Source organism: Gracilinanus agilis, chromosome 1, assembly GCF_016433145.1.
Source record: "Gracilinanus agilis isolate LMUSP501 chromosome 1, AgileGrace, whole genome shotgun sequence".
In the NCBI taxonomy this organism is placed as follows: domain Eukaryota; kingdom Metazoa; phylum Chordata; class Mammalia; order Didelphimorphia; family Didelphidae; genus Gracilinanus; species Gracilinanus agilis.
Window position 1 is genome coordinate 286,011,161 of NC_058130.1, and position 27,488 is coordinate 286,038,648.

General features: G+C 37.3%; 1 protein-coding gene across 3 annotated transcripts; it reads right to left on the reverse strand.

Moving 5' to 3' along the window:
- Nucleotides 1-6,029: 6,029 nt before the first annotated feature.
- C1H5orf63 (chromosome 1 C5orf63 homolog) lies at nucleotides 6,030-27,362 on the reverse strand. Of its 3 annotated transcripts, none has more exons than XM_044657608.1 (4): nucleotides 27,119-27,362; nucleotides 10,626-10,744; nucleotides 7,123-7,179; nucleotides 6,030-6,330 (listed from the first exon to the last, which is right to left on the reverse strand). In XM_044657608.1, exons 2-4 carry the CDS (start codon nucleotides 10,737-10,739, stop codon nucleotides 6,160-6,162), a joined length of 342 nt encoding a protein of 113 aa, XP_044513543.1. In that variant the 5' UTR covers nucleotides 10,740-10,744; nucleotides 27,119-27,362; the 3' UTR covers nucleotides 6,030-6,159. The 3 variants fall into 3 exon arrangements, with proteins under 3 accessions (XP_044513543.1, XP_044513542.1, XP_044513541.1); XM_044657607.1 differs by having other exon boundaries at nucleotides 27,097-27,362; XM_044657606.1 differs by having other exon boundaries at nucleotides 27,303-27,336.
- Nucleotides 27,363-27,488: the final 126 nt, after the last annotated feature.

Here is a 27,488-nt window from a genome sequence, read left to right on the forward strand (position 1 = left end):
AAAAAGTATGAAAGAAAAAAATAGTTGCACCTGTTGGATTTAAAAATCAGTCTGGCAGTCTACTGAACTATTTCTGGCCTGGGCAAGCTACCCCCCAAGGTTTCCCAGTACAGTCTTCCTTATCTCCCCCTATGATAAGCCTAAAACTGAAGCCATCTTATCTGATGAATATTAACCTTCTTGAGGAATGTTTTGTCTATGTTTGCCTGCTTAACAATATTTGCCTACTTAATGTATGTTTGCCAAATGCTTCCAGACCCCTGACCCTGAAATCCCCCCTCCCCAGAGGCTTCCTGACCACCTGTCCCTGACACTACCTTGATAATTATGTATGTACCAACCCCCTTCTCCAAACATTTCTATATAAACTCTTGGCTAAGAATTCCAAGGCCTCGTTCAGGCATGCTTCTCTGCCTAGCGACCCTAGCTATTATTGCTAGTAAAGAATGAGCCTCTTCTTGCATATTGCATTGTCAGTGTGATTCTTCCTATGGCCACGAACCTGGGTTAGGTATTAAAATTTGGGTATAACATATGGGGGCTCATCCTTCATGGCCAGGAAAGGATCCACTGCCAGAAGAGCCAAGAGGGTGAGGAGATCTGGGATTGAGTGGCCTGTGCATGTGGTTGTGTGAATGTGTGCTTGCATTTGTATGAGGAGGGAGCCTGCCACAGGCTCCCTTCTGCATGTGGGTGGATGTGTGATTGAACTGATGGGGGAGGTGATGCCCTGGTAAGCATACAGCTAAGTGGTTCGGCTTGCCCCGCTGCTCCGGGATTGATACGGAAAAACCTAAGTCAAGCTTACCAGCCATGGGCACCCCTTCTACCTGTTTATGAGAAAGGACTGGGGAAAGTACGCAGTTCCTTTGATCCATGTGGACAAAGGTCGGAACCCCTGGGAGCAAGTGCTGTGTCTGACTGGCAGGCCATGTAGACCAATTGATCTCCCTATTCCCTTGGAATTACTACGGGAACTGGTGAAGTTCGAGGTCTCACAGGACCCCAAAGCAAAAGGTTCGAGTCCTGTCTTTGGAGTCCGCCTGGTTGGTTCAAGTCCAGCCGGATTTTCTTGGGGATTGAGACCCCAAGTCAGGGGTTCGAGTCCCCTGAGGAAGGCCAGTGGACGCACTGGAGGTGGGGAGGAGAGAGAGGACTGAGGCAGGATCCCCACATTAATTGTTTGGGATCTGTCTGGGCTCCCCCAGGCAAGTGAGTGTGAGTGTGCTCACCTTTGTCTTGTGTTGTCTTGGCCAGTCAGGAATCTGTCAGGTTTAAATCTTCCTTAGTTCGTCTTTTGTGTGTCCTGGTTGTGTCTGTCTTTGGTATTATTTCCGTCCTTATCATGAGCCAGGGAGTCAACCTGGTGCTTGCTGGTTTCCAGGCTTCAAGGGGAGTTCAGAGGGGAAAACTGCAAACATTCTGCAATTCCCCTCCCCTAGTCTCCATTTTCTAACCTTTCCTTACTGGAGAAGCTGTGCTGCTCAAGAAGCAGACAACATTTGAATAGGGAGAGGATTTTAAACAAACCTCCCAGACCTGGCTGCAGATTTAACATCTGAACAGGAGGGGATTTGAAAGTTCAAAGTTTTCCTTAAGAAACACAGCCAGCCTAATGAACAGCTCACTTCCAACCCCCCACTGTAAACAGATAGCAATTTGTTTAGGTGCTACAAGAAGCATTTTGTTAGAAATCACAGCCAAAAAGAGAGACAGGTTTGGTCAATCAGAGTTGTAAAGCACAGGGAGAGTTAGGGGACAAGGAAGTCAGCTCAGCCAATCAGATGGCTGATTGCTGTACCTGCGTACCCTCAGTTGAAGAGGCAGTGTGCTGCAACTGTTTTAATGAGCTTTCTCACTGCAAATATTTCTTTTTTAACCATGGATCCTAAAGAACTGATTTTTTCTTTTTAAAGCATGCTTGTCCTAAGGTTGTATTTTTTTTTTATTTTTTAATTATTTTTTATTGTTTATTGTTGTCTTTGTCACAGTCTCGTCTCTATGTATTCTTAAATTGGATATTACAAAAAAAAGAAGAAAAAAAAAGAGGGGGAGTTGAAAGATTGAACTTTCCACAGTCAAAAATCCTCAGCAGAGGACAAAAGCAAATATCTGTTCAATGATTTTTCCTCTTTCTTCCTTTGGATGGGCCCCCAAAGGAGTGAAAAAAAGAGAAAAATTCAGAGCAAAAAAGGGAGATTTTACTCCACAATTGGAAACATTTTCACTTAAGATCTGATTTTAAGGGTTGAGGATTGCTAATGATTTTTGATATGGTATAATGTAATTTTATTTATTGTGGTAACTGTTTTGTCAGTCAAATGTGAAATATTAACCAGATTTTATTGAGCACAAAAACTCATAGTTAGAAGTTTGTTAAGTCTTGGTTTCAGTGAATTGAGAATTGTCTAAATGTGGTTAATAGCCAGTCTAACACAGAGAGGAAATGTTTATTCTATAAGGTCAAAAATTGTATTGGCTACTTTGTAGATGTAAAAGTCATTCAGAAAAAGTTGTAATGTTATTATTGAGAACTTAATCTAGAATTTAAACTTGGGATTTTTCAAATGAGATGTTCTTTTGATGTATGTGCTGTCAGAACTAGCAACAATATGACACACAAGAAGTTTTTAAAGTGGTTAATCTGTGCCTGGGATTTAATAATACAGGTACCAAAAATTTGGTAAAAATGTGTGCAATGTATAAGAAGGAATTTGTGATCTAGAGATTAACATATATTTAGACTCAAATTGCTAGAAAGCAATGATGAATGAATACAAAATATGTATGCATTTGGACTATAAAAAGAATTAAGTTTTCCACTTGAATAGGTTAAGAATATATGATATGTAAACTGTATGAAATTAACAAGAAAAAATTTGACCAGCCCAAGAAGCTAATAGGATTTCATGCAATTAAATATAGTGCCTTTCCTCTTTTTGCAAGGAGGAGAAGCCAGAGGAGATCAGAGTGGGTATGCGTTCTAGTGCAAAATAGATACAACAAATGGTAAATCAGAATAATATTGATGGGATTTAATCAGTTATGTAAGCAATGCCTGAGGTAAAAGGAAACTGAACTAGAGGTTCTATTCTGTTTAAACAGAGGTCTGAAAGGAATAAAAGTAAATGGCTTGGAAATTCAGTTGTTTACATACTGAAAGATTACTAGAGGACTTAAAGTTATTTGGAAGTTGTGGAGTTCAAACTAAAGTTTGTTGAAAATAATTTATTACGAAGATTTTGGTTCATGCTAAATTTTAAATTGCAGGTGATCTCTCTTGGTAAAGAGAGATAAGAGACAAGGTTGTTAAGTCATAAAAACCTAAATCAAGCCAGGCAGCCTTAGGGTAAATTGCCCACAAGCTATTAAACTCTTCCTTGCAAATGGGAAGGAAAAAAAAGAAATACTTTTAATTGTTCCACTTTGGTACTTAGGAACTGATATAGCAACACAGTACATAAGTAAGATCTTAAAGAGTTTAAAGATGAGTATATTTTAATTGTATACTTCAGAGTTTTAAAGAGATGTTCAAGCAAGTAAAAGTTGATAGAAAAGTCATAGATATCTTGTAAAACAGGTTCTTTTTTTAGCAGTACAGTTGTTATAGGGGTACAAATGGTGAACCTCTGGGTTCGGGAAGGAGGCCCTTCTCAGGGATGAGAGGACTCCAAGCTTAGCAGTATCCTTTTCAAAGAGTATGGACATGACTCCTTGCACTCAGGCATTTAGTGAGTGGGGGGTCTGTCTGAGATCCTCTGGGCTTAGGCTATCAAGGTGTGGCCAGAAGTGTATCTCTTTAAAGTGTTACAGGGGCAGGAAGGGGAAAAGGAGTTTCCCTGTTCACAGCCTGCCTCAGTTAGGGGAGTTTCCTTATTCACAGCCTATCTGAGTTAAGGGGTGTAGGGTCCTTGCCATCTCTGCACAATGCCCATGTTAGTCTCAAGAATACTATTTTCCTCCTTATTTATCGTTCCATCATAAGAGTTTTAAAAATATAATAAGTTTAAGTATTTAAATTGATAAAAAATATTTTGGGGGGGTTTAAAAGTTATCATAAATGGTTTTCCATCTCAGTGTATTAAAATTGACTAACTTTATTATTAAATTTGATACCCTGGTCTTGAAAATAGATAAGCAGCCTGCTGGTCAAAAGGCTTTCTTTAAGGTTTATAGTGTTTAAAAGGTTTCAAATCTAGTAATTGGAAATAGACCATTTAATACTACATGCTTTATGATATTCCTTTAAATATGACTTTTATGTAAATTGTTGCTAAAACATGTGCTTTAAGTGTTGTTTGAATGTAAGCAAAAGCTCATTGTAAACCTGACGATACCATGGGTTTTGTTCAATACTCAGTGGTTACCTCAGTTTACCAATTTGTACTATGAACTGAATCTTATAATGAGCACTATGCTAAAGACATAGTGCCTCAATTCTTGGGAGTTATTGATTAGCATTTGAAGGGATACCAAATGGTATGTTTATTTTTGTGATGGTAATAGAGTCAGAGAAAGTGAAGAGGTAAGGTGTGTTGTGTTTGAATACAGAAGAAAGAGAGACTTGGATGCCCTGAGTATGCAGATTCGTGATGGGTAAATGGAAGTTGTGTTTTGCTTTTTAAGCAGAGGGTTTGAGGGAAAAAGAGAGAAGAAGGAGAGAAGGAGAGATGAAAGAGAACAGATAGGGAGGTGAAAGAGAATAGATCGATGTTATACTCTTATAATTGGATCCTTGACCTAGGGACAATTTCTAATATTAGTATATATGGTATTGGGAAAAGTCACAAATAGTTCTGGAATTCTCTTGAAAGTTACACAGAAGTAAGTATGTATGGCTTGTCTTAGTCTTTCAGATGGCCTAGGTACAGGAGACAATACAGCCCTGATTTATATTTACTGTGGAGCTACTCAGTCCAGCACTCCTGTTCCTTAATTCAGGTTTTGTGACTAAAGTGTGATATGTTAATTATTGCCAAAATATGTAAGAATAACTGAGTGATCAGCCTGGTAGGGATGTGAAAGGTTTGTTTGAGGGTATGGAAATTGTTTTCAGACTGCTGCTTAGCAGAATTTCTCTGAGCTGTAATGGGAAAGACTTGTCTTTTAAGGAAGGAGATGGCTTCTGGGATCCAGTAGTGATATAGTGCAAAAGACAGAGAATGTTCTGTGGTGGTTAGAGAGGCAATTCTAGGGCTCAACTTGGACTGGACCTCTTCTGACCATCTAGGCTACTAATGCTTGAGTGACACAAGGATGGCATGAGCCAGTGACAGCTTTGGCCTGTACATGGAGCCCCTCACTATGTGTCCCTTGGGATGTGAGGAAATGCTTTCCTATCTGCCTTCCCTTTTTAGAGCAAGTTCCCATAATCAGCACTTAATGCAAATTGTAAATTAATGTTTCCATCTCCCCAAACAACCTATTGGGTTAATAATTGAAAATTATCAAATTGTATGGGAACACACTTTGAGAAGTAGGTGAAGTTTAGTGATAGATGACTTGTAGCTTGCAGCCTTAATTTACCACAGCTGAAGTTTGGATCTTGACCCTGGAAATAACCCAGGGCTTTCTGGATTTCCTCCAGAATTTGGGATAAAGAAATTTATCTGTAAACAGTTGTTATTCAAGTACTTATAGATGCCATATTAATGTGGGCTTTGCAAAAGGATATTTTTTTTTAACAGAAATATCACATGCCAACTCTGCAAACAACTTAGGGATCAAATTTCCTAAAAGGTTTAATTCCTGTCAGAGGATGATTTCTGGGGATAAAATCTGTTGGCTAAGATACCCAAATGTTAATGTTTAGTATCAGTTTCTATTGTGCTAATTTTCTCCTTTTGTATCTGGTGTTCTAGTTTTTGCCCCGGTCCTAGGTTCTATACTTCTTGCCTATTGCATTGTCATTGTGATTCTTCCTCTGGCCACGAACCTGGGTTAGGTATTAAAATTTGGGTACAACACACAAAATAAATAATATATGAAAAAGTTTACATTTACATATATTAAAACTTTTTGTATTTTTTTTACAAAGCAATTAGAGGAATTATCTTGTCTCTTCTTGGTCATTTTACTCTTAGAAGGTAATCCTGCTCACATTCTTGAAGACTTTTATATTTTCATAGTGTGGGAAAACCACCTTGATATGAGTCAACCTCAGTTACTTTGCTGTTCAAGTTTCCTGAGCTGTTTTTCAAGTTTTGAGAAATTTACTCGATGCATCATCAAGAACTGACCATTCAAATGAAAGACAGGTATATCAAACTTGTATCTATCATACCATGCCGAATTCTCTGGAAGGGTAATATCCACCTCTTGCAAAATAAACTGGAAGAAATAAAAATACAAAAATACAAAAAATAACCTTTATGATTTATTACATGATAGCTGGCTACTATGAATTAGCACATATCTCATGCAATTGGTTTCTTTGGTTTGCAATTTGATAAATGTCCTTCATCTCCACACTTTGGTCAGTTTCACCCTGAATCAGTTACATTTCTAGTTTACTTGTTCCATATTTATCATTGGGGCTCATAATTTCTTCTTAGAACAAAATATCCCCTGAATAGAGTATCTCTTGAAAACTAGTTCAGAAATGTTTCTGAATATAAATTCAGGAAATGTGAAGATTTTTCGACCAGAAACATCAAAGGAATAAAGAGTTTTGAAAAACACTAACATTGTCCCAGCCAGTTCATTTTAGAATTTTTTAATAGTAAGCATCGATAGGTTAGAAAAATCAATACTTCTTAAATTTTATGAATTTTATGAAAACAGCAAAATGTGTAAAAAATAACAAAGGAAATTAGGGGGAAAAGTATTTAATGTCTTTTCTCTAAGAAAGAAATAAGGGGCAGCTGGGTAGCTCAGTGGAGTGAGAGTCAGGCCTAGAGACAGGAGGTCCAAGGTTCAAACCTGGCCTCAGCCACTTCCCAGCTGTGTGACCCTGGGCAAGTCACTTGACCCCCATTGCCCACCCTTACCACTCTTCCACCTATGAGACAATACACCGAAGTACAAAGATTTAAAAAAAAAATTAAAAAATTAAGAAAGAAATAAGACCATACTATATTTTATACACATACACACAGATACAGACATATATAAATATATTACCCTGTCTTTTAATGGCTTGAGAACTTCTTTTGCTTCATCACAAAGAGGACACAGGTCCTAGATAAAAGATTAAAATGAAGCTATTACACAAAAAGTCCAGCCTTCCTCTATGCTATATATGTCTTACTAGTCTTTGTCCAGCTATCAGATTTACAAATGTTCCATCTTTCATTACTGTGTATCTCCTTACTAAGGAAAATTTCATGACATCAGTTTCTTCTACTTTTCTTCAATCTTGATTTTTTTCTTAATATTTTTTGCTGTTTTATGGAATTATCAGTTTTTATTTCTAATTTCCAAGTAATCTGTTTCTAGCATAAGTTTTGTAGGTTCATCTTTATGTGAAGTGCACAATAATTTTCAAGAACCTGCACCCTTCAAAGATGTCATGAAAACAACTCACATATCATTCATATTCCATCTGTTTTAAAGATTGTTACACTAAATTCTAGTGAAAAGCCTTATGTAATTTTTTTGTGTTTTTTTTGTGATTTTTTTTGAGGAAGTTAATCCCTAAATTTATCTCAGATGTTGACAATAGAGATTATCTTTTCATACCATTACTTTTTTTAGACATTACATATATTCCAGATTATTTTATTTCTTTTTAAAAATCAAAGCATTTTTTCTGTCCCAACTTCTGTCTTCACCCAACTAAAAAGAAAAATAAAAACAAAATTCACATAGCCTACTCCAAAGAAATAAAATAAAGAGGAAAAGAATCTATATGTCCAAAAGATTGATAGCAGCTATTTTTGTGGTAGCAGAGACCTAGAAACTAAGGAGGTATTCATTGACTGGGGTTTGGCTGGACAATTTATGGTATATAAATATGATGGACTGCTATTGAGTATAAGAAATGATGACAGGCACAGTTTCAGAGAAATTTGTGAAGACTTGTATGAACTAATACAGTTAGGGATGTAGTTCTTCACAGGTCAAAGAAAACTCAGTAACAGAAATAGAGGTGGCAAAAGGCACCAGTGGGGTTAATAATCCCAAAATCATTTCCAGTGTCTAGAATTTGGAAGACTAGAGCTGAAAACTCTTGTCTTTAATTGTTGGATATACTTTTTCTTTTTCTTTTTAAGGTTTATAAATTTATTTTGTTTCATTTTCATTTCTGGCTATTCTCAGCTGAAACCTCTGCAACTCAGGTTACAACTGAGGACTGAAGAAATATACCTATTCAGTTTCTTTCAAGTCTCATTATAAATATAATCTCTTTCATGCCTTTGCTTCTATTTAAAAACCATATAATGAACTTTTGATAAATGACAACTGTAAAAAAAAATACACAAGATTAAATGGATTTTCCCTAATATGGTAAATAATATTTATTTAAAACCAAGAACCAGAATTAGATGTAAAGGTGATGAAGGAGGTATTTTCAGTTAGTTTAATGGTAAAACCAGGATGTCCACTATCACCACTATCATTTTGACAGGACTAGAATTAACTCCAACAATATGATAAGAAAAAGTAATTAAAGAATTAGCATAGCCATATAACTAACACTATATAAGCATAGTAAAAATTTAATTATTGGTCTACACAGATAATCATAGGAAGGCAAATAAAAAAGTTTTATTTGAAATAATAAATTTATCAAAATAGCAGCATATAAAATCAACCCACACAAATACTTTGCCTTTCTATATATTACTAAAAAATCCAGCTAGAAGAAATAAAGGAATTACAAAATCGATCACACTAACCAAATTCCTTACAAAAGAACTATATGATTACAGCCACAAACACAAAATACTTTTTATAGAAATATGGACAGACCTAGATAAATTAAGAAATATTAATTCCTTATGGTTAGGCTGTCAATAAAAATGACAATACTGTCTAAATTAATTAACTAATTTGGTCCTATGTCAAGTGATCAAAGTTATACTTTGACAGCCATAGGACTAAAAAATATTGAAGTCATTCTTTGATAAGAGCTAGAGAAAATATTAACCAAATTCATATGAAGGGGGAAAGTAGAGATTCTCAAGAGAAATAATTGGGGGAAAAAGTGGGAAGAAGAGAACTTAGAAATATTATCAAATTATACTACAAAACATTTATCAAAACTATTTGATACTAGACATGAAAAGTTGGTCAATGGAACAACTGTATGGTAGACAATATACAGGAGCAAAAGTACCCTACTTAATAGTCTAGTGTTCAACATACTCAAAAGACTATAACTATTAGTGTAATAAGTCACTAGTAGACAAAAATTGCTGGGAAAACTAGAGAGCAGTCTGGCACAAATAGATTTGGATGAAAATATCATGAACTCCCTGTTTCAGAACGGAAGGATATGAGATATGTGAGGAACATGGCATTGTTCCCAATATGCTGTGAATTAACATAAAAATCTCTGAATGGCAAAAATTTACTCTGCTATACTTCCTCTTTATGCTCTAATTTTTAATTCCAAAATGTGTCCATATTTTCTTTACTAGTACCTGTCATCCTCACAGCAGAAGTGAGAGTTCTTCAGTTCAGGGAGGGCCCATATACTCCATCCCCTGGGGAAGGAAATGGCAAACCACTCCAGTATCTTTAAAAAGAACCCATTCAGGGGAGCAGCTGAGTAGCTCAGTGGATTGAGAGCCAGACCTAGAGATGGGAGGTCCTAGGTTCAAATCTGGTCTCAGACACTTCCCAGCTGTGTGACCCTGGGCAAGTCACTTGACCCCCATTGCCTACCCTTACCACTCTTCTGCCTTGGAGTCAATACATAGTATTGACTCCAAGACAGAAGGTAAGGGTTTTTTAAAAAAAAAAGAACCCATTCAAGGTCATGAAGAGTCACACAGTATTAAACAACAAATATTAAAGTATTTTTAGAGGAAAGACAGATGGCATATATAAAACTATGGAGATAACTGTTTACAAGAATTCACTGGAACCTAACATCAAAGGAGGTTTTAAAAAGTTTTAAAAAGAGGTTCATCAGGGTAATGTCAAAGAAGGATGGCAAGGTTCCACATACTTCTAAAGGCATAATACCTTGTACCATTTGTATTGAGCCCCAGAGGTGTACCAACTTGTATATGAAATCTACAGAAATGCATGCACAGCAGCCACATCCTGGTAAAAATATCTTGGGAGGTGGACTAAACCAGACTGAGGGTAACCAATAGGCCTCAAACCAATCAGGAAATTGGGGGTATGCCTAATCCAAGTATGTTATGACTTCTGGAAGAATGGGCAAATAAGAATGATTCATTCTTACATCCAGGAAGATGATTGAAGCAGGCAGTGTTGTGCACTTAGAGCTTAGTCAGTCATAAAAGATGTCAAGTATATCCACCACATCCTAGGCCACTGCCTTTTGTCTTGCTGCTGGACTTCTTTGGAAGAGAGAGTGAAATTTTGTGCAACTCTGCCTCACTTAAATCCGATCCAGGAGACATAACCCATGATGTCATTATTCTTCTTTGAAAACAATGTTGAACAACTAATGTCTGTACCAAAATACTAATCCATTAGCTCTTTACCTTTGTGAACAGGGTCAGCACCGGCAGGGTTTTTGTAGAGGAACAACTTTTTTTGAACAATAATCCCAAGGTATATTGAACTTGTTGTACTCTGTTGCACCAAAAGAAAATCATCTTGACTGTTAAAATAAAAATAAACCAGTAAAGTGATGTGTTCCATATAGTTTTCTTTATAATTATTAACAATAAACTACAACAAACTTAATCAGGATCACAAGAAGCAAATTAATCTTGTTTCTAGGATGCTGGTTGTGTCACAGTGGTCCTTGGCAAATCTACAATGTTTTTATGTTAATTATGTTCCCCAAACAAGTGGAGTGGAGAAAAGATTCATTTATGCTGATGTGGAAATGAAATATGTAAAAACAGAAAAACAATTTATACTATTACAGCAACATTTGAAAAATCATCAATTTTGAAAGACTTAAGTTTTATTTGTTTTACATAATGGTGCTTAATGATAACAATCTGTTTTAAGTAGACTTTTTTTACAGCTCGATTCTTTTCAGTTAGCATCCCAGGCACAATAATTTAACCCTCTCCACAGAAAATGGCAAAAAAATTCTTCATTGTTTGAATGGTAAGGGCAATATTTAGAATTCCCTGCCATGGTGGCTGTGCTAGCATTTCCTAAGAACCTGTCCCATGTAGACTAGCTACACACAAATGCTAATATATGCAAGCATGAACCACAGTATTAACCATAGCATTTTAAAAGAACTGAGTTTTTGAAGAGCCTTTAATTTTCCTTAAATTCATCCAGGCTTTGTCCTTGTAAAAACAGACATTTTCCTTTTAAAAAATGAATATATGTAGAGACAGGAGGTCCTAGGTTCAAATCTGGCCTCAGCCACTTCCCAGCTGTGTGACCCTGGGCAAGTCACTTGACCCCCATTGCCCACCCTTACCAATCTTCCACCTATGAGACAATACACTGAAGTACAAGGGTTAAAAAAATGAATATATGATGTTGACTTATGATAGTATCTCATTATGATTCACTTCCAAAATGATTTCTCTAGGGTTGAGGAAGGAGAGGGGGAAGTTGACAGAATCAGTCAATCACTCCATCCCACTTAAAGTAACTAACAAGATGTTCTAATTCTGATACCTTTATCAGGTGAGAACACTTGTCAATTAATCAAAGGCACTAAATGAGGTCCAAAACTCATTAATCAAGTGATATCCTCCTCAGAAGCTTGGATGAAGCTGCTTATCACTAGACTGACCTAACAACACTGGAATGCTGGGTTTCATTTTCTCAACCTTCATGAAGACCTCACATCCAAGAGTTGTGTTATCCTTTTGCCACATGTGCCTGCTAAACTTTAGTATACTTTCCCCTGGATTCTCTATGCATTTGTGGAAGAGTATGGAATTTGGAGATATTTTTGCCTACTGTTCTTATACCACCTTAACAAATTGTTGTTTAATTGTTTTTCAGTCTTGTCCAACTCTTTGTGACCTCATTTGGGGTTTTCTTGGCATAGATACTATAGTGATTTGCCACTTCCTTTTCCAGCTGTAAGAAAACTCTTCCAAAGGGTAAATCAGAAAGGGAAACCCTGGGATGGTGTTACTATGGTTAGCCAAGAGTGTTGATTAGTTAACCCTCAGAGCAACCCTGACTGATCAGGGAGCCGATGGCTTCTTCCTGCCGGCTATCCCTCTTAACAGAGAACTAGACAGAATAGCTTGTTGTTTCTAACAGAAAAGGGGCTCCTTCTAGGAGCTGTTGGTTGATTCTAGTCAAGAGGGATTTGACTAGTATAAGAATGATATTAGAAAATAAGTATTGTTTTATTAGTTTAAAGATAAGCAGTAGGGAAGCTGGCTTGGGGAAGATTTGGAGTTTCAAATACAGCTGAAAGAGTGTTAATTTCAACTGTTGGCAGTTATATATAACCATTATTTTATGACTGTTTCACTGGCTGGGTGTGGCATTCCAGGAGTGGGATTCTAGCAGTGGACAGAGCCATATGTAGCTGCTTTCTCTCTCAGGGCTGGAGAAGATAACATCTTTGCCTCTCTCTATCTCGGTCTGAAGGAAAGGCTTGAAGGAGTGGAGTGTTTTCTTTTCCAACTTGGGAAACACCATACATTTATCTGTTACTGTCTATAGATTGGTTAAGCTGTGAAAAAAAACAAACAAAACCTGATCTTTGGTTTGGACTCAGAGTCTGTTAAGGCTCCAAGTCCTAACTTGATTCTTGTGGAGACTCAACCAGCTAGCCTTAGTTATTCTTTATAACTTAAAGGCAAAGTTAAGAGTCATAGTGGTTAGGTTTATTTAGAATAGTATAAATTTGGTTAGTTAGATCAGGGAGGATTAGTGTAGCCTGTGAAACACAGAAGGGGTTCCTTGTGGGACATGGGAGTTTATTTGGGTGGAGTTAGAATCCCTTTAGAATTAGAAATCCTTTCTCTCTTATATATATTTAAATAAATTGTTTGTTTTTCACAAACAAGAGTCTCTTTAGCATTCCTTGTGCCTGGCCCTGAAGGGAAGTTCATCTTTGAGCTTCACTTCACTTACCACTGAAGATACTTTGATAACATCTATCAAAAGTATCTAGAAACAATTTTGACCTTTATTTGGGTGCTTGCCTATTTTATTTTTACCCTAGTGGGCCTCAAGAGAGAAACCCCTTCTGCTGACAGAGAAGTTATAGCAGCTTTCTCTCTGACTCACTATAGTAGAGTGAAGATGGAGGGGCAGCTGAGGTCTGAACAGGATAAAGACACCAAAAGAATTTGAGATAGGCTTTTGTTCAGGTCTTTGCTTATTGCCTCAACTTCCCTGATGTCTCCTCCTGTGCAGTCCCAGCCGGGGAGGAGGCAATGACAGGCACCTCAAGATTCGGTGTAACTTCAGGTTACATAGAACCTTCTCCCCTAAGGAACCCTTTCTCCCTTCTGGCCCCCTTCATTCTTATAAAGATTACCTGACTGCATTTATTTAACTAAAGTAAGTTTAATACTAAATCCTAAAGGGAAAGGAATCAGGCTAGAGGGAAGTAGGGATTGCCCTAAACCTAAAGCACATAGTGGTTTCATGTCTCTCTCAGATTTGAGCCGAGCTCAGTGCTCACAGGCTTATGGAGGTTTTCCTTCTTCTTATTCTATGCTATATCTATGCTAGCTTTCTTAAGTTCAAAGTCTTTAGCAGTAGACAGCAAGAGAAAAGGAGATTCTGATCTCCAGGGCTGCTTTAGCCTGTCTCTCTATGCTGGTACCCCTAAAAGACAGATGTTACAGTTCAATCAGCCCCACTTGAATCCTTTTGTTCGATGGCACCATCAACAGGAATCCAGGTAGAGAAAACAGTTGGGAAAATCCCAGGAATCGAGGTCATTTCTATCCTGAGAGGCAGCGAGAGCTCCCTCCAGTCCTGAGGTCCAGGAAAGACTTTCTTCCGAGAGCAATTGTCACTCTCTCAAGTCTCTCCCCTCCAATGGCCTTCGTTGTCAATCAATCCTCTCTCTAACATTCCAAACTCTTTCTGTGCAATTTATCCCACTCAGCTCATTTTTCTGATGAGGTAGTTGAAGCAAACAGTTAAGTGACTTGCCCACAGTCAACACAGCTAGTAAGTGTCTGAGATCAGATTCAAACTCAGGAAGAAGAGTCTTCCTGACGCTAGCCCTAGAATTCTATGAACTACTACTTAGCTGCCAACCTTGGTAAATATCTCTAACCAAAAGCTTGATTAACCAATTAACCTTGACTGGATAATTGATATAAATGAATAGATAATGGGGTAAAGAATGGCTAATAGAGGCTTGTGAGCAATGATATTAGATAGCATTCCCCAGCATCTTGGGGTTATCCCAAGACTACTAAAGGGTAAAGAACCAACTGATTTCTGGGAATCCAATCTACTAGAGGGTTAGGAGAACAGCCTCAGAGCCTATACTATATTTAACTTAGTTTTACTTTGTAAAATATTAGCAATGAAAGTGTTCATAATTTAGTCAAGGATTTCTTCCTAGTGGAGTTGTATGTATTTTGAATTTCTGTTGTAATGTCTACTACAATATTGAGGCATTTCTACTTCCTGTGTTAAGTTCCTGTTATTAATAACACAAAAAAAAATGTTATGAGTTCAATTAGGTAAATTATCTTGACATGCTTGAGTTGTCCTACTTATGTGGATGATAAAGACGTTTAAGACTACCTGGGAACTGAGTAACTTAAAGAAATTGACTGTCTTTGAAAGTATGATCTAAATAGCCTGGCTGAGGTGGCTAAGGAAACAAGTTCTTATAGCCCTTGATATACTTGATTGGGCTCAGGCTCATTAGCTTGCAACTTATAGTCTTGATGATGAGATAACCAAATGTCCTTGCATTTCTCACAAAACATCTGATTTCATCTCTCTGTTAATGTGAGTCATATTGGAACTGTTTACTGTTATCATTTAACCTTGTTGAAGTACCTGCTAGTATTGATTCTGTACACTTTTTGTGTTCTAAGGCCTGGAAACATGATTATTTCACACAATTTTTTATCATTCTAGATAATGTTATTGCACCCCCCAAAATGTATATAAATGAAAACTTAATTAAGCTGCCCCTCATTTGTATTAGCTTAAGAATTCTTTTTCTTTGATATTTTGTAAATGTGTTATTTTAGTAAGAATATAGTCCCAGACAAGAGTCTATGTAGGTAACCAGATTAAGAATATAGTCCTAGGGTAATCTGAGTTATAATCTCAAATATGTGTGTTGTTACAATATATGCAAATTGTTATAGTAACTTTAAGCATGTGTTACCAAATTAATCATAAATTACTATGTTAATCCTGGGTATATGAACTTATTTTATAATGTACTTTATATCAAACTAAATCATATAAGAGGCTACAGGGAGCAGATGGTCACCCAAAGGTCATGGAGGACAGAAGCCCTTAAAGTAGTGATGGGGAACCTTTTAGAGATGGAGTGTCAGGTTCCATGCATCCCCCACCCCCCAGACCAAGTGCCCATGCCCCCCTCAGAGACCACATTCTGTACTCCTCCCCCCAGGGTGCTGGGTGCACCCTGCTTCCCCCCTTACTCCACCCAGGGGAGGGAGGAAGGACTCCCATTGAACTGCTGAGCAGGGGGTAGGTGATGTAGTCAGGCTTGGTGAGAGGGAGAGGCAAGGGGAGCAAGCAATTTCCTCCCCTCTAGTTATGTGCTCCACTATGAGCTATGATCTTCTCAAACCTAACTTCTCTTCAACCTGTGTAAAGTGGAAATTGATGTAACCTTAAAAATTTCAAAGCACACCCTCTTTAGCCACTATTCAAGGAACTGGAAAAACATTTCAAATGCAATGCTTTATTAAGACAAAAGAGAGAAAGAAAAAGGCAGCTAGAAAAAAAAAAAAGCAAAAAAGCCCCAGCTTACAGGAAAATCCCTTATTATAGGAAAATATACTCCTCAGATTAAATGACATCATCCTGAGACATTCATCCCATCATGTTCCTGCCTTCCTGAAGGGGGTATCCTCAAAACTAACACCTTTTTAGCAAATGGTCATGGGTCAGAGATGGGTTTTAATCTGCTCAGGGGTCTGCAACCTTTTTGGCCGTGAGAGCTATAAATGCCACATTTTTTGAAATGTAATTTCGTGAGAGCCTTATAATGTGTTTAACACGGAATACAAGTAAATATGTGCATTTTATGTAAGAACACTTTTAAAGTACAATAAGTCTCTGAACTATTTTTAATAACATTATTATGTGCTAACCAATGATGAATAAAGTACATTAATGTGACTTCTGGTGCTGCTTGGTTTTGCTGATTATTAATCAAAATTATTTTGATTATTAATCAAAAAACAAGACTTAATGGGGCACTATAGTACTGATATAACTGCACACATACATATAAAACTCCTTTACACTAAGAAAATTGCTGAAATAAAGAGAGAGAAAAATTCAGGGAAGAATACTTTTTCCTCTCCCTCTCTCAAGTCAAACAACAGGAGAAGAAAAAGCTGCCGGCCTGCTGGTTAAGCCATTTGGCCACATAAATTAAGTAGGAGATCAGGAGATTACAGAAAATAACATGACTTGTGTGCAGGCATTAGTAAGTAGTGGGGGAGGAGGGTACCTTTTCATGGAAAACTGGCCAGGACACAACATACACATTTCCTGGTACAGGTATTTATCAGTGCTACCTACTCAATCATTCTGCATCAAATGAAAAAACCACTGGGAAGAAATGCTTCTCTCTAATGAAGCATATGTAAAGATGTAATCTGACTATAGTTCCCCTTTAAGAGCAGGTAGAAAAGTTAAAAACAATAACAATCCCATGAATAGAGAGTGCAGACCCCATGAATGCACTGAGATAAAGCCATGTAAATCAGAGGCAGAGGGGTAGAGAATGTAGACAAAAGTGATCAATCACTATACAGAACCCCAAGATGTCAGTAACAGGTGCGGAAAGAGTAAAAGGAGGGCAGAAGGAGGAACACACAGCACACCTACCAAGCTGAACTGAAGACCAGGATTCCTCTCGCGTGGCAATATCAATGAGGAAGCCTTCTATCTTAGAAGATAGTCGTGGTACCGAAAGGATCACATGACGTATCACGTGATGCACGATGTCATGCGTAAACTGTTAGTTACTGTGCTGTGGTTGACTTTATGGCTCCTGCAGAAAGAGCCATATGTTGCTGACCCCTGTTCTAGCCCATCTATTCTCCTCAAGTAGGCACCCCTTTGAATGCAAATTGAACAGCCTGGGCTAGTAAGAGGTGAAGGGACTAAGGATGCAAATTAAAGCAGCCCAAGGATGCTTGTGAAAGAAACTGGAGAAGGGAGCTGTAAAACAGGGAAGAGGCTATTACTAGCCTCAGGTTCATAAAACTTATTCCTATATCACTGACTACAGTTTTAAACATTCTTAAAGTACAAACTCAAAAGACATCCCCAAATCCCCAAAATATTTTGTATAGTAAAGACACTGGTTGCTTCGGATAATAAAGTCCCAAGTCGTTTCTGTCTCACTCAGGCTAAAGGTAAATAAGAGGCGATTGTATTCTGAATGGGATGGGGCAATCTTGTCCAGCAAGGGAGGCTGTCTTGAAGAGACCTGCTTACTAACTCCTACTGGGGTCCTCAGAGTATTCATTTTGGAGATATTAATATTGCTTGAGAATAACACACTAATTTCTCACTCCACAGAGACTCCACCATGGGAATCTGCTGTCTGTACCTACGATGCACTGTGACCTTACTCCATCCAGGGGAGGAAGCACTCCCACTGGACTGCTGGGCAGGGGGCCAGTGAGCAGCCCAGTTGCACCTCCCTCTGGCTTTCTAGTTAGCAACTCTGGAGAACTCTGTGCTGCAGGGAAGGGGGCAGTGGGTCCTTGGCATGTGCCCACAGAGAGGTCTCTCATGCCATCTCTGGCATGTGTCCCATAGGTTTGCCATCATGGCCTTAGAGGGCTGCAGCCTCAGAGGCCTGGGGCTCTCTGAGGGCTTTGGGGGTTTGGGATGTACTTTGTTAAGAATGATCTATAAAAAAGCCCAGGCCAAAAGTGTTCTGATCTGTCCATGACCTATAAGTCACTATTGCTCAAATCAAGAGTGGTCTTTCTAAGTCTTCACCCCCCACTCTGTAAGTTCTTTTTGCCTTTAAAAACCTGTCAATGTCAATGATTAGGGCTGCAGACTCAGCAAGGGAATCTTCAGACCTGTGACCCTATTATTTCAATCACAATAAAGCAATATCTTTACCCAAAAGAGTCTCCCAGTATTTTATTTTTACATGTACTAAAGATTCTTTGTTTCTTATACCTGGGAATCCATCACATATAACACCTCACCCCCCACCCAGCAGCTGCCATTCCTGGGAATTCTCCATCTATACCATTGCAGATCCCTCCCTGGATTAACACTTCCAACTCCTTTTCCTGCCTCTCCTTGGCTAGAATTTTATATGTAGCCACTGACTAGTTAGACTTTGAGCTCTTTGGCAATAGGCTAATTTCCCTCACAGGGACATGTGTGTCCTTGCTTAATAAAGCTTTTTCTTAATTTTACAGGCAGTGTATCTCTTGGTCTTCCTCCTGTTCTGGGAAAGTGGGACCAAGGTCCCTAGGGGTCTGTGTTTGTCACAGTTTCACAGGACATTTGCTCTCCCTTGGGGAAAGAGAGCCTTAAGTTCGAGAGAGTTTGTATATCAGCTTATCCAACCAATGGTTATGATCATCTAGATTGTCAAGAGGCAAAATTGAGGATATGATGTAGTTTCTTATACGATAAACTTCCACAAATTTTTATTGATGAAATTCAAAATATAATGATAATTTGAATATAATTTTTTTTATAATACAGGTCTCTAAACGAGAAGACAAATTCTTTTTGGAGGATAACATTTTGCTTAATGGGAATACAAAGTAAGTGTTCCCTATCATCAAAATTGATTACAAATGTTGAACTGTGTTATTCATCTATAATGAGATTTTACCTATTTCATCTTTGAAAATACCTTTTCACACTGTCAATAATAAATAAATAAAGGTACTGTCAAATATTGATATCAAACCACAAGTATATGATTTTAATTTAACATATACATTATCTGGAAGGCATTTATAGAATTCTATTAGATTATTTCCTTGGCAGTCATCTTTTAATATAACATTACATTGCAGATTAAGCACCTTTGATTGAAAGGTACAGAGAAGTCCTACAATTAAACAGTATTGTGAAATATGAACTCCTTTTACACTTGAATTGAGATCTGAAAAACATGTATTTGAACTCAGAAAATTTATTTATTGCAAATTTGTGTGGAAATGAGCATCTCATTTATTATTTCAATTTTTGACTGGACAGAAAGCACATAAAGCAGTTTGACATTATCAAACAACATTAATTGTTATTAAATTGATTTTACCTCAGTCTATTTCATGTTTGCTACTTTGCCTTTTGATTTTAATAAGAATTTATTAAGAAACATTATCAGGTCTACAGCAAAAGCAAATTTCCAAAGTCATTCTTTTTTTTTATAATAGTGATTAGAAGGGTATTTAGAAAACATGGTTTTCAGAAAAGATAGTTTGTTCAGGAAAAATTGAATCTTGACCCTAAACTTAAAAAAATGTTTTTCTCTTATTTTCTTGCTTCAACATGATAGATATGTACTTAAGTTCTTTAAATGTCACAAGACAGTGGCCCTCATGGCACTTGAAATGCTGTTGTTACAGTCACTGTTGCAATTTTTCAACTCTACTTTTTACAACACAAAAAATAGCAATATGTAAACTAAGGAGTGCTCCTATGTTTCCCTATAAAAGATTAGTGGACACTGAAGTTTTAAGTTTCATATAATTTTCACATGTCATGAAATATTATTCTTTTAATTAAATTTTCAACACTTTAAACATATAAAAACCATTCTTAGCTCACAGGCTGTACAGAAGCAGGCAGCAGGCCATAGTTGGTCCATAGACTTGTTTCCCAAGGATCTCCAAGTCTTCTCTAGTTCTAACGTTCCAAAGTACTACAAAGTCTAGAGTTTGGAAAAGCTAATCAAGGTAGAAATAGGGGATAATTTACTTGAAGTATCTGGAAGGGACAAAACTAAACAAAAATGAGAATAAAGGATACAGCCTACAAGGCAATAAATTAGGATGCATTTTTTTAATATATTTTTTTAATCTTTTTTTTTTTTTAACCCTTGTACTTCGGTGTATTGTCTCATAGGTGGAAGATTGGTAAGGGTGGGCAATGGGGGTCAAGTGACTTGCCCAGGGTCACACAGCTGGGAAGTGGCTGAGGCCGGGTTTGAACCCAGGACCTCCTGTCTCTAGGCCTGACTCTCACTCCACTGAGCTACCCAGCTGCCCCCAGGATGCATTTTTGAGAAAGAATGAAGCACTGGTTGTAATTTTTATTTGAAAGAACAGGATGTCTCTGTATGGGAGGAATATGACTTTCTCAAAAGCATTTAGGACTAACTAATAAAAGCACAAAGAAGTTTTTTTGGATAATGATGGAAGATATTGGGTTTGCCTTTACCAGATATTTAAACCAAGGATTTTAAAATCCCTATTCACAATGGAAATTTGTTTTTAGCATTTTCACTATGAAAAAACACAACACATACTCTTGGTTTCATGTAAGACAAATAGTAAAGAAAACTGCTATTCATTCTAGTTTGTTGCAATATTACCTTTGCCAACCTAGAAAACCAAATTTAAGTTTTTAATGATGGCGTAGGCATTCTATTAACTGACATGGGCAGCTAGGTGGTACAGTGGATAAAGTGCAAGACCTGGAGTCAAGAAGACTAATCTTTCCAAGTTCAAATTGGACTTCAGATACCTATGATGTGCCTGGATAAATCTAACCCTTTCTGCCTTAATTCCTTATCTGTAAAATGAGTTGGAGAAGGAAATGGCAAACTACTCTAAGAAAACCCAAAAGGGGTCACGAAGAGAATATGGCTGAACAATGGCCTAGCACTTTCTCAGTTAGAATTTTTATGCTTTTTAAACCATTTGATAATGTTATATTTGTATTTCTATAAATGTATCTCCATGTGCAACTTTTCAAATGCATATTTTTAAGATACTGAAAAGTACACAGTTTAACTATATGTTAAATATATTTCATTGGGAAGGGTTACATTTTAAGCTATAGAGGGTCAGAGCCAAGACGGCAAAGAAGATACAGGGACCTAATTTCTACCAAATAACCATCCAAAAAAAAATGATATAATGCCTCAAAACGAATTCTGAAACAGCATAATTCACAAAGTGAAAAGGTGAAGTAATTTTTCAGCCCCAAACAACTTACAAGGCCAGCACAAAGGATCAAGTACACCAGGGTGGAGGTGAAGCACCATACGCCAGAGCAGGCCTCATGAAGACATGAGGCCTTGGGCATAATTGAAATATAGCCAGGACTTTTGGAACTCTGAGCCACAGATGATTAAGTAGGATTAGACTACTGTTCAGAAAGAGATTTGAGGGGTCCCTTTGTTGGCTCTGAGTACAAGACTCTTGTCACATTGCCTATACACAGAACTAGATCACAATCCTAGGGCACAGTCCCAGGGTAAGGAGGAGCACCAGCATATACCAGCACTTGCAACCACAGTGGAGCAGGGGACCCTGGTCACAGTTAGTTCCAAGGAGATAAAGAGTGCTTGGGGTTATTTGGACCAGAACACAGGTCTAGAAGGGTATTAAACAAAACTGTATTTACATCATACCAACTTAGAAGAACTGAAAGCAGATAATCCCCAGTGCTAGCTCTGAAGGCAGATGCACAAAGAACCTGAAACATGAAACAATATTCCCTCCACCACAGTTACAGAGCCCAACTTTTTTAAACTAAAAGAAAAGAAAAAGGTAGGAAGATCAGCAAACAACAACAAAAAAAGAAACTCAAAACAGAAAGCTGTTTTTGGTGAGAGAATGCAGAAGATGATAACAAATTCAATACTGTTGTATCCAAAGCTCCCAAGAAAAATATAAATTGCTTTCAAGTCCAAAAAGAATTAATGGAGGAGCTCAAAAAGGATTTTAAAATGAAATAAGAAAAGTAAAAGAAAAACTGGGAAAGGAAATGAGAGTGATACATGAAAATCATGAAAAAAAAAAGAGTCAATAGCTTTAAAGAAGGCACAAAAAAACCACTGAAGAAATGAATATTTAAAAAAAAAACAGAATAGGCCAATTAATAAAAGAGGCGCAAAATCCAATGAAGAGAAGAGATTTTTAAAAAGCAGAATTGGTCCTTTGGAAAAAGAGGTTCAAAAATTCCCTGAGGAAAAGAACTCTTTACAAAGTAGAATTGTCCAAATGGAAAAGGAAGTACAAAAACCTTTAAAAATAGAATTGGACAAATGGAAGTTAATGATTCCCTGAGATATTAAGAAACAATCAAACAAAGCCAAAAGAATGAAAAAACAGAAGAAATATCTCATGGGAAGAACAACTGATCTGGAAAATTAACCCTGAAAAGATAATTTTTAAATTACTGAACTACCTGAAAGCCATGATCAAAAAAAGAGCTTAGACATCATATTTCAAGAAATCATCAAGGAAAATTGTCCTGATGCCCTCAACCAAAGGACAAAAATAGAAATTGAAAAGAGTCCACTTGCTGAAAGAGATCCCCAAAGGTTAACTTTCAGGAATACGAAAGTCAAATTCCAAAACTCCTGGGTCAAGGAGAAAATATTGCAAGCAGCTAAAAAAGAAACAATTTAAAAATCATAGAGCCACAGTCAGGATAACACAAGACCTAGTAGCTTCTACATTAAAGGAACAGAGGGCCTGAAAGAGTATTACAGAGGGCAACAATGCTAGGACTTCAACCAAAAGTCACTTACCTAGCAAAAACTGAACATAATCGTATAAGGGAAAAAAATTCAATGAAATAGAAGACTTTCAAACATTCAAAGTCTCTCTAATAAAGGCCTTATTTCTCAAATGCATAAAGAAATGAGTTGAATATATAAGAATACAAGTCATTCCCCAACTGATAAATAGTCAAGGGATATGAACAGACTATTCTCAAAGTAATTAAAGAGCTTCCTCTTCTCTCCTAAATCTCATTACATCACTCAGATGCCTTCTGCCACTATCTCCTCCTTTATTCTTTCACATTGATAGGTGGCCTTTGCCAATACAAAGCCATCTAAACATATAAGTGTTTCCATTCCATTCCATCTTTTTCAACTGATGGCCTCCTTTATCATCTCTCTCACTTACCACCAATCTTTCCCTGTTTAGGAGAAATTATTTATTTCCTTACTGCCTACAAACATTCTCATGTACCCCTTATCCTCAAAAATCTCTCACTTGATCTGTCCATCTCCAGTAGTTGTCATCTTTCCTCCCCTTGAGGATAAACTCCTAGAGAGGGCTATGTGCAATAAAGGTCTTTAATTTCCTTTCCTCTCACTCTACAAACTAATGCAGAGTGAAGAGAGCAGATCTGAGAAAACAACTTATAAAATAACATTATAAAGGAGAATAACTTTGAAAGACTCAAGAACTGAGAAATGCAAGAGCAAATCATGATTCCAGAGAATCAAAAGAGTATGCTACCTACCTCCTCACATAAAAGGTGGTAGATTTAAAATGTAGAATGAGAAATATTATTGGACATGGCCAATGTGGAAATTTGTTTTGCTTGACTATGCCTATTTTTTTAATCTTGAAATTTTTCATTTAATTAATTAATTTCAAAGATTTTCCCATGGTTACATGATTCATGTTCTTTTCCTCCCTTCCTCCCACACCCCTCTCATAGCCAACAAGCAATTCCACTGGGTTTTACATGTGTCATTGATCAAGACCTATTTCCAAATTATTAATAATTGCATTACGGTGATCACTTAGAGTCTGCATCCCAAATCATATCCACATCGACCCATGTGATCAAGCAGTTGTTTTTCTACTGTGTTTCTACTCCCACACTTCTTTCTCTGATTGTGGATAGTGTTCTTTCTCATAAGTCCCTCAGAATTGTCCTGGATCATTGCACTGCTGCTAGTAGAGAAGTCCATTAGATTTGATTGTGCCACAGTGTATCCGTCTCTGTGTATAAGGTTCTCCTGGTTCTGCTCCTTTCACTCTACATCAATTCCTGGAAGTTTTTCCAGTTCATGTGGAATTCCTCCAGTTCATTATTCCTTTCAGCACAAGAGTATTCCATCACCAACAGATACCACAATTTCTTCAGCCATTCCCCAACTGAAGGGCATCCTCTCATTTTCCCATTTTTTGCCACCACAAAGAGCACGTATGCCTATTTTTTTAATAAGAGTTTCCTCTTACTTTTATTGATCCATGAGGAAATAGAAGGGGCAGAAAATAAATGTTTTCCATTTCAAAGTTTTTGGACAAACAAAACCAATAAAACTGGGATTAGAAGGGAAACAATAAACTAGGGAAATTTTTTATAGCAAATGTATGACGAAAGCCTAATTTCTCAAATATATAGAGAACAGAGTCAAATTTATATTAACAGGCAGTTCTCAGATGAAGAAATTAAAACTATCTGTAGTCATACAAAAAAATGCTCTAAACCAATGATGGGCAAACTACTGCAGGTCAGATGTGGTGGGGGGGGGGAGGGCCTGAAATGTTCTATCCCGCCTGGTGACATTATTCCTAATCTGACGAATACGACTAGGATACAATACAATGAAACTTCCAAAGAGTTGCCTTAGAAACAGACTGATAGATAAGCATTTCCTTTTCTTTGTCCCCCTCTTTAAAAAGTTTGCCCATCACTGCTCTAAACCATTATTAATTAGAGAAATGCCATTAAAACAACTGGCTATCATGGCAAAAAAAGGAAAATTATAAAGGTTGGAGAAGCGAGGGAAAATTGGAGTTATGAAATGATAAAATCATATGAAGAGCAATTTGGAAATATGCCCAAAGGACCATAAAACTGTGCATACCTTCCTTTGATCTAGCAATACTACTAGTTCTGAATCTGAAAGAAATCAAAGGTAAGGGAAAAAGATGTTCTTGTTCAGAAATATTTACTTCAGTCCTTTTTGTGGTGGCAAAGAATTGGAAATTGAAGTGATGTCCATCAATTGGGGAATGATTGAAGGAGTTGTTGGTATATGATTATAATGGAATACCAGCGAGCCATAAGAAATAATGAATAACACAATCACCAAAAAAACCCATAAAGACATATATGAAGTGACACAAAGTGAAGTGAGGAGAATCAAGAGAATACATAGTAACAGAAATAAAAAATGATGATTAACTGTGAATGACAACTATTATCAGCAGGGCAAAGATCCAAGACAACTCCATGATGGATGAGGCTATCCTATGGGCAGAGTGCCAGGCCTGGAGTTAGAAAGACCTGGGTTCAAATCTCAACTCTGGCACTTCCTTGCTATGTGATCCTGAGCAAGTCACTTAACCCCAGTCTCCTAGCGCTTACCACTCTTCTGCTTTAAAGTCTATTATAAGTTGGGAGGTAAGGGTTTCTAAAAAAAGAAAAAGAAAAAAAGCTATCCACTAGAAGAAAGTGATGGAATCTGAATGCAAATTAAAGCATACCACTTTTTATTTCATTTCCTTCAAGTGTTTTTCTAGTATTAACTACATGTGTCTTCTTACAACATTATAAACATGGAAATATGTATTGTATGACAGCACATGTATAACTTATATATTTTCTGACATCTTGAGAGAGAGGGAGTTGAGGGAGAGAGGAAGGAAAACATGGATTGTAAAATGTCAGAAAATCATTATTCAAAACTGTATCTACATTTAATCTAGAAAAATATAAATAAAAATAATTTGTAAAAATGTTTGTTAATATTGGTATATAGTTGTAATTTTTTAAAAAAAGCCTTTTGAACTGGTTCTATATTTTCCTCCGTGCTTTTTGGCATGGGATGGGAAATTAGAGGAGTAGGCAACTCAGTCAAGGAGAATATAGTTCAAGGATGGGGTTCTTCCTCAAAGCAAGTATTTGAAATAATTTTGATAGAAGTTCCTTAAATTTAAATCTGAGGGGGCAACTGAGTAGTTCTGTGCATTGAGAGCCTGGCCCAGAGACAGGGAGGCCCTAGGTTCAAATCTGGACTCAGGCACTTTCTAGCTGTATGATTCTGGACAAGTCACTTAAACCCCATTGCCTAGCCCTTCCTACTCTTCTGCCTTCCAATCAATTTTAAGGCAGAAGTAAGGGTTTAAAAAAAAATTAAACCTTAATTTTTTGGTGTAGTCAGCCAACCAAATGAAAGTTTTCTTCTTTTTTTTCCAAGCAATCATCCCATTTTGATCGTATATTTCCACTTTATAGAAATTTAATGTATAACCTAGTGAAATTGCTTGTCAACTCCGGGAGGGGGGAAAGGGGGGAGGGAGGCAACGGGAACTATGTAACCATGGGGAAAATTTTTTTTAAATATAATAAAAGAAATTTTAAAAATTTAAATAAAGTTAGAAAGTTAGAATTTTATAATACAGCTAAATCACTGATGGATGACCAGTAACCATAGGATGAACAAGAAAACAATGATTTCTACCATGATTTAAAAGGTTTTTCCACCTGTCCTTTGTTTATTTTTTAGAGCATTTCTAAATCTAAATACCTTTATATACATATATGGGTATCTAGGCGGTACAATGTAGAGAACTGTCAGCGTCCAGACAGTAAAATTCATCTTCCTGAGTTCAAATCTGGTCTCTGACACTGGCTGTGTGACCCCGAGCAAGTAAGTCCCTTAACCCTGTTGGCCTCAGTTCACCTGAAAAATGTCAAACCATCCAAAATCTTCGCTAGGAAAATCCCAAACAAGGTCACAATGAGTCACAACATATATCATACACACATATATTAACCTGTTCCCATTTTAAAATGATTAATGAACTTATGGTTCTCACTTTAATTAGTTTCTCCACGGTACCTAATCAAAATGGGCAGAAAGGGCGGTGGGAAGATTTAGAGAGGGACCTTTCTTACCCTTCTCATCTCAGTCACTTACTGCTCGGAATCCGTAGCCTGGAGACAGTGCGGAAGAGACCGCGGGACTGCACAAAACGAGAAGTACTTCCAGAGCGCCGGGGGTGGCCGGAAGAGAGCAGGGAATGCACTGGACTTCCTCCTGGGCAGCAATCAGAAAAGGTAAAAGAAAAGCCCCAAACTCAAAGACAAGGAAAAATGCGCACCAAGCAGTCTTGGAATACTCATATGCGGGGGGGGAAGCGCCCCACCTACGCTGCCGCAACTTCTCCAAAGCACAAGTAACCTCTGTCTTCGGATTTCAGAGCTAGCCTGTTCTGCTCTCTCTCTGGTTGCCGCCCCTAGTGGTCACTCTTAGGAAATGAAGTATTCTTGGACTCAAGCCACCTGGA

Bases quoted from the DNA above. Each gene is read 5' to 3' on its own strand.
- C1H5orf63 (XM_044657606.1), bottom strand. From the start codon at position 27,324: ATGAGTATTCCAAGACTGCTTG. The intron at 10,745-27,302 runs GTGCGCATTTTT...TTATTTTAACAG, and splicing joins GAGTATTCCAAGACTGCTTG to TCAAGATGATTTTCTTTTGG. The intron at 7,180-10,625 runs GTAAAGAGCTAA...TCTTTTATCTAG, and splicing joins TGCTGACCCTGTTCACAAAG to GACCTGTGTCCTCTTTGTGA.